Source organism: Malaclemys terrapin, chromosome 10, assembly GCF_027887155.1.
Source record: "Malaclemys terrapin pileata isolate rMalTer1 chromosome 10, rMalTer1.hap1, whole genome shotgun sequence".
NCBI classification, from domain to species: Eukaryota; Metazoa; Chordata; order Testudines; family Emydidae; genus Malaclemys; species Malaclemys terrapin.
Genome location: NC_071514.1, coordinates 54,617,802 through 54,625,390, shown reverse-complemented (window position 1 = coordinate 54,625,390; position 7,589 = coordinate 54,617,802). Strand labels below are relative to the sequence as shown.

The following is a 7,589-nucleotide window of genomic DNA, read 5'->3' as shown; positions in this document are numbered from 1 at the left end:
CGTGTTTTCAAGGATGAGTGACTCCAGATTGGTATTTCACTTCAGTTCCAAACATTGTAGTTCTGGCTTGTCAGACTCACTGAAATCCTTCTCCTTTAAAGCTTTAACCCTTTGCCTGCCATGGGGTTACGCCTCTCTCCTCTCTCTCACAAGGATACCTGAGATTGCTGGCAGCGTGTCACAGTTACTTGGGCTGTGACATTGTCTGAAGAATTTGGGGTCCAGGCACCTCCAAAAAGAAGGTGTTTCCAATGAAATCTGTCTGTGGATCATGTCTGGGCAAAGTGTTTCCATTGCAACAGTGTGTTTCGGTGTGTCGTTTACACGGTGTGCTCTCTCTCTCTCTCTAATTCATTTGCACGTTTGTATCACGGTCACTTTGGGGGTTAGTTGTGGACTTTCTAACTTTGCAACACCACATGAATACAATGATGGCTGACAGAAAGCACGGTGCCGGACTCCAGTGCGGCTTTAGCCTGTTCTGGTTTGACACACACACACACACACACACACCCTGCCCGCCCCACCCCACAAAAAGCTGCCATTTTGCAACTGTCACGGGCCGGCAGCAGCTATAATCAAACTTGGGACCTCTGGAGCTTCACACGTGAGCCTCTGCTGTAGGGTTCTCAACCTATTTACCATTGGGGGCTGCATATGCCGTGCTCTGCGTTATGTGGGCTGTAGCTACACAAGATGTAATACCAGGGCCGGGATAGATATACCTGGGGGCGAGGGTGAATGAGCCGGTTTCTGTCCAAGAGTCTGGATTGCTCTGGGCTGCTGATCCCGGCAAGGTCATTGTGAATCCCTGTGCTGAGTGCTGAAGGTGGCCTGGGAAAAGCATGTGTGGGGACGGGGAGGGGTGTCTATGTTAATCCCGGCTGAAATAAATGGCCATGCCCTTGCTAGGGCAGCGCTTACAGTGCACCCCTCAGGGACCCGGCTCCATTTTGAACTCTTTTTGGCCAGGACTGTGGCCCCTGGCGACTCTGCCCACTTTAAGCCTGGCCTGAGCTGGGCCCACAGAACAGCTGCAGTGTCAGCAGCGTGTCCCCCTCTGGGCTGCTGGGCTGCAGTGCAGGGGGCAGCATGCCTGGCGTGGGGCACACAGCAGCTCTGTGCCCTGGGCCCCTCTCACCTGGCACTCATCTGAGGGGGGCAGAGCCCTGCCGGAGGCTGCCCAGCTGCTGTCTCTGTGTGGGTGAGCGGGCACTGCCCTTCGGCTGGTGGTAGTGACTGTGGACGGGGGGAGCTGGGACAGAGGGGGTTGCTCCGAGCAGCACTCCCCTTGCAGCGGTACAGCGCGGGGAGAGAGGAGGCAGCTCCTTCCCCACCACAGGGAGCGCTCCAGCCAGCCCTGACCCGCCCGGGACCCGGGAGCCAGGCAATCGAAGCCGCAATCTTTGAATGGTTTTTACCATGCAGCTGGGTCCCAGCTGTGTGCTAATCGGGCCGGCTGCAGAGACGGAGACAGTGGCCGGGCCGGGGGAGAGGTGAATGGTGGGCTTCACCCCGTCTCCAGAGACTTGGGCCCACCTCCCCCATGCTGAGCCCCTTTGAACATCCAGCCATGTCCTGCGGTGCCTACCTGGGAGCTGAGCTCTTGTGAAAATCTGGCCCAGTAGTTGAGCCCTCTGAAAACTCTGGCCTTAGCGTCTAAGGGTAACATTTTCAAGAGTGGCTAAGTCACTTAAGTGCCTAAATCCCAGTGACTTCTAGTGGGATTTAGGCACTTGTGAAACTCTCTCCTGGTCTCATGTCCAGCGGTTTCTGTCTCCTGCAGGGTTCCAGTCCAGCTCTCTCCTGCTTCTGTCTGCGCTGTCCATGATGGCGCTCCTTTGCGTAGCCCCCGTGCAGGGCAACGGGGCCCTGGCCCACAAGAAGGTCAAGAGGGGTGAGTAGAGAACCCGCCGGAGAGCTTCTATCATCTGCCATATCCGAGATCAGGGCATCGTGGGCCTGATTCTGCTCCTCTCCCCCATGCCGGGGTCACCCCTAGATCCACTTATCCACTGAATGCACCTTCCCGCCCCCCCGCCAGCGCTGGGCCCAAAGAAACGCTGAGTTCTCCAAAGGGATCGCAAGGCCGGCCTGCGCTAGTGAGCCCACTACTCCCATTCCCAGGCCTCTAGCGCCTGGGAATGGGCCAGCCGGGGTGGGGGAGATGCTGCTCGACTGCCTGTTTGCTTTACACAGCTTCGTTATCCCTTTCTCCGGTAACGGCTGCCAAGCCGCCGGCAATGACTGAAGAGCGCTGGTGCCAACCGCAGGGCAGCGTGTGAGAACCAGGCACCCCCCCCAAATTGGCTGGGAGTTCTACCCTTCCATCTCACCAACTCCTATACTAGGGCTAGCCCCGGCTAACAGCTGGGGATCTCTCGCTCATGCCTAGAAGCCTTGCCCCCAGAGTCCAGGCAGCAGGGAGAGCCAGTTCCTCCTTGTCAGCGGTTTTCATTCCCTTCTCCCCACACCTCCAGTGGCTCTGGGAGCTGCTCAGGGGCTTGCCCAGGCAGGCCAGGGGCCGAGCCAGCTCCAGAGGTGGCCCTGAGCCCCTGCCCCCGCAGTGCTCAGCAGCTCCTCCCCCTCGGCTCAGCTATGGGGGAGGGGCACACAGGGGGATTGTCTGGGGGGTAGGGGAGCTGGGGGGCTCAGGCTCGAGGGAGGACCCTGGGGAGGGGAGGGGCAGTACAACCACAGTGCTCTCATTCTACCAGGATAGTTTGGGACAATTTCCGCCCCAAAGACAAGCCCCTCGATAGGATGTCTGGAATTTTCAAAGGCACCACAGGGAGTTGGGTGTCTAAATCCCACTGAATTCCAATCACAGTCGGGTGTCAAACTCCCTTAGGCTCTTTGAAAACTCCCATTTAAATTGTCACTGATGGGTTTCATAATTGACATTCGCTGAGATGGATCTGGCAGCGTCTCCCCCATCCTCGCCAAACAATTTCTTCAGCAGTACGGACTCAGGAAGGATACAGAGCCTTGGTTTACACTTGATTCATCTCTTCAAGGTTTCTTCAAAACCAGCAGAGCAAGAAACTATTCTTATTTTATTTTATTGGTAAAATGAAAGTGTAAGATCTGGAGCCGGATTCTGTGGCCAGGAATGGCCGGGGCGGATTCTGTGGCTGTAGTATTGTGAAATACACAGGACCTGCCTCTAAAACCCAGCCTCCAGTTACCCCAGGCTGATTTGATCGAGCTAGCTAGCGCTCACTCCCCCACCCCCACCTGCCCCCTTAACCTGATGTTTGTGGCATTTCAGGGTTCCCCAAAGACTGCAGCAACATTCCCAGGGACAGTCCCAGCGGGGTTTATGTCATCCAGCCGGCAGGCTCTCCCCCTCGAGTGGTGTGGTGTGGACATGGACACCGAAGGCAAAGGCTGGACCGTTGTCCAGAGAAATTCTTACAACACAGAGATCACCTGGAGTCCTGGAGCACCTACAAGTACGGCTTTGGGAACGTGCAGCAGGATTACTGGCTGGGCAACGAGTACCTGTCCCTGCTCACGCGGCAGAACACCTACAAGGTCCGCTTTGTGGTGGAGGACAAATCCAACAACACCCGCTACGCAGAGTACGACATCTTCAGTGTCAAGGATGAGCCGAGCGGGTACCCGCTGAGGCTGGGCAGGTACTCTGGGGACGGCGAGGACTATCTCACCACCTACCACTCCGGCCTGGGGGGCATACACGACAACATGAAGTTCAGCACGACTGACAAGGATCAGGACCAGGCCAGTGGGAATTGCGCAAGTAGCTATGGAGGCTGGTGGTACGACAAGTGTCAGAACGTCCTGCTCAATGGGAAAGGCTATATCTACTGGGCAGGGTTCTGTAAGAGTGAGGAGTGCAAGTCTTCCCTCATCCTGGTTAAGCCAACAGACGTGTGCTGGGTCCGGCAGGAGGAGCCCATCCTCCTTGGGAGCCGGCACCGCTGAGAAGGGGAGACAATATTAGATCAGACACGGCGCGCCATCCCCCACCTAATCAGTGCAGTCCCTGCAATGCCTCCACTCTGCTCACCCCCTTCCCTGTTGGCTTCTGCACGGTAAATCCCCTGGAATAAATGCTGAGAGCCAACCCCGCCGGTGCGTTCGAATGACACGAAGAGTGTGATTGGTGTGTATAACTGGACCCCCGCTTCCACTCTGCCTTGCTGGAAGCCATGTCACTCACTACGACTTTAGACCCACATTAACCTCTGCTTCTCCCAGCCCTGCCACTGCCCCTTGGCATTAGTGATCAATGAATCATGACACTGGATTTCTAGCAACTGTCATTGAGCATTTAAATGGGGGATGACTCAAAGCCAGGACTTTACATCTGAATCCTGCATGTATTAGCAGTGGTGAGTTTGGGTTCAAAAACCTGCCCTCTGTGTTTTTAATAAATATGGTTATTACATGAGAAAACATTGCAACAGTAATTAGTTGCTGATAAACCACTGAGATTAGATAGACGTGCAACGAAACCACACAATAAAGATATTGGTGCCCCTCTTCAACCCAAGGGGCTAGTCAAAGTTTGGGGCCCTGGGGATGTTCCAGTGGGGAGCAGAAATTGGCAGTGGAGTCTGGTAATTTTTTGATGTCTTGTTTATTGACAAGGAACATACAGAGTCCTGCTTCTCCAAACACAGCAGGAACCAACAGCAGGGATTAGCCTCCCTGCTCTCAGCTCCAAGCCTCTTTAGCCAGCACCTGGCCCAAAAGCTCTCTATGCTCCTCCCAAGATCACACCATGCTCACAGGCTCTGCTCGGCTTTCCTGCTCTGCCTCCGTATCCTGGCTGCACTGCCCGGCTTGTCTCTGTCACACACGCACCAGCTCAGAACGATACTCGGTGGCATCCTCTGCCCACCTGGGGCTAGTTTCTGGGCACACGCCATCATGGCTTGTTCTACACGAGGCCCCCTTACCTGTTGCTTCCAGCTGTCTTAAATGAAGAGTGCATCCTCACAGCTGTGTCAATGAGATTTTAACTCCACCCATAACATGGTATAATCCAGCTCCTAGCAGTGTATTTATCTGTCAGGCTGACGTCCTCTGAGCATCTCTGAGCATATCCTGCCTGTTTGGCTTCAGTCTTCACTTCAATCAAAGTTCATTGTGACCAGATGCTGAACACCATTAATGCTAACAGCCAGGGGCAGGAGCACCCCCTCTCCCCCCTCCCCCCCCGAACAGGGAAAGAACAGGCTAAAGAACAAGTCAGCTGGGCCTGATGAAGTTCACCCTCGGGCAGAGCTCCCAAATCGTGGGCTGTAGCCCAAAGATGGGCCATGACGTAGTCCTGGCTGGTCCACTGGCAGGGGTGAAGATGGGGGGGAATGTGAAGGGGCATTGCCCCCCCCCAAACTGCATCTTTCCAGTCCCCTTCTGACCATGGCCCTTCAGTGCATCCCCAGGACACAAGGCCCTGTCTAATTAGCCTTCCTGACAGAGCCTGCGTGGAGAGCGTGCGTAGGGGGGAGTTTGGGGGGCAGGTTTGGAAAGAGGGATGTTTTCAGGGGGAGGGAAGCTGGGAGCCGCTGAGGTGCAGCTGGAAGGTTTCCTCCTCCCTCCTCAGCATCTGGGGTGCAGACAGGGGGGAGGGGGTTGCTATTTTGCAGTTGGGAGTATCAGGGACCCCGCCCCCCCCGTGCACTAAGCTGTCCCCTCCATCTCGGTTGCTGGTGGTGAGGTGGGGGTGTGCTGTTTTGCAGTGGGGGAGCGGGGGATCCCCCTGCCCAGGGCACTGACCTCTCCCCTTCCCGCCTCCCATCTCCGCTGTCCGTGCTGGGAGCCACCCCCACCCCCCACTCTGCCCATTGCAGGCTGCACTTGGTGCCCTCCCCAGCCAGCCATCCCTCGCCAGGCTGGAGCATGACGCTGCAAGCGGGGACATCCTCAGCCTGTCCCGGGCAACCAGCTCGCTTAGCCGTTTTGCTGACTGGGGGCTCCCTGCCAAACCCAGGGTTCCCCTGCACCATTTCCCCCAACTTGGGGTCCCACCCACACCCCAACTCCCCCCTGAACATGGCTACCCCTCCCCTTCCAAAACAACCTGAACTCTTCATATGCCACAGCCCACCCCCGCCCCTCCGCATAAGCCACCTGGCAGCAGTGCCCTCCATCGGACCAAACTGCTCTCCGTGTCGCCCTCCCACCCCCACCCCGCAGGGCCAGGCTGGCGGTCTCTGGGGCTGGACCCCGTCTGTGACTGGGGTTTCACACTCCTGCTTCACAGATGTATACAGAGCACTGTATAACCAGAGTTGTCATAACTATAAAGGGAAGGGTAACAGCTGACCTGTGTACAGTACTATAAAATCCCTCCTGGCCATAGACTCCAAAATCCTTTTCCCTGTAAAGGGTTAAGAAGCTCGGATAACCTGGCTGACACCTGACCCAAAGGACCAATAAGGGGACAAGATACTTTCAAATCTTGGTGGGGGGAAGGCTTTTGTTTGTGCTCTTTGTTTGGGAAGTCATTCGCTCTTGGGACTGAGAGGGACCAGACATCAATCCAGGTTCTCCACATCTTTCTGAACAAGTCTCTCATATTTCAAACTTGTAAGTAAACAGCCAGGCAAGGCGTGTTAGTTTTTACTTTGTTTTCTCAACATGTAAATGTACCTTTTACTAGAGTGTTTAACTCTGTTTGCTGTACTTTGAATCCGATTTCTAACGCAGCGTTTTGCTCTGGCCTATTGCTCTTTAAGTTTGATTACCCTGTAAAGTTATTTTCCATCCTGATTTTACAGAGATGTTTTTTACCTTTTTTCTTTAATTAAAAGCCTTCTTTTTAAGAACCTGATTGATTTCTCCTTGTTTTAAGATCCAAGAGGTTTGGAACTTGATCCACCAGGAGTTGGTGGGAGGAAGGAGGGGGATGGTTAATTTCTCCTTGTTTTTAGATCCAAGGGGGTTGGATCTGTGTTCACCAGGGAATTGGTGAAAGGTTTCTCAAGGCTTCCCAGGGAAGGGAATCCACTTGGGAATGGTGGCAGTGGACCAGATCTAAGCTGGTAGTTAAGCTTAGCAGTTTTCATGCAGGCCCCCACATTTGTACCCTAAAGTTCAGAGTGGGGAAGCAGCCTTGACAAGAGTCTAGTGACTCTGGCCAGCACACCTTCGAGCAGGCAACCCGAGGGGGCTGCAGCTAGTCAGCTTGACTAAGCAGTTCCGAGGTCTGTCATTAAGGTCTATAGTCACCCAGCAGGAGGAGGTAGCTGCATTTCAGGTTTTTGCTCTAGCAGACAAAGGTGTAAGGAGAGCTGGCAAAGCTGATGTTAGAAACATTGACATTGGAAATCCATGTAAGTGTAGAAGAGTGACGGAACCAATCGTGTGGGGACGTGGGAATTCACTCTCACCTGGCCTCTGGGGATGGAGGCAGCACGTGGCTGGCACTTCTCGCTCCTGCCGTACGAGGGGCAGGTGCTGCTACCAACTGCTCCCCCTAATCCCCGCCCTGCTGCGCTCTGGGGATGCTGCCCTGCTGTGGAGCTCTCAGGTGTCTTGAACTGGAATTTGTTTGGAGAGAAACTGCTAAGAAGCCTTATCAGCCCCGAGCAGAGAGTACCTGGGAGCCTGCC

At 54.9% G+C, this 7,589-nt stretch overlaps 1 protein-coding gene across 1 annotated transcript; it reads left to right on the top strand.

Annotated features, from left to right (window-relative positions):
* Nucleotides 1-578: 578 nt before the first annotated feature.
* On the top strand, nucleotides 579-6,808 carry LOC128844420 (fibrinogen-like protein 1-like protein). The gene is made up of 3 exons (XM_054042148.1): nucleotides 579-607; nucleotides 1,787-1,897; nucleotides 3,272-6,808. Exons 2-3 carry the CDS (start codon nucleotides 1,828-1,830, stop codon nucleotides 3,946-3,948), a joined length of 747 nt encoding a protein of 248 aa, XP_053898123.1. The 5' UTR covers nucleotides 579-607; nucleotides 1,787-1,827; the 3' UTR covers nucleotides 3,949-6,808.
* Nucleotides 6,809-7,589: the final 781 nt, after the last annotated feature.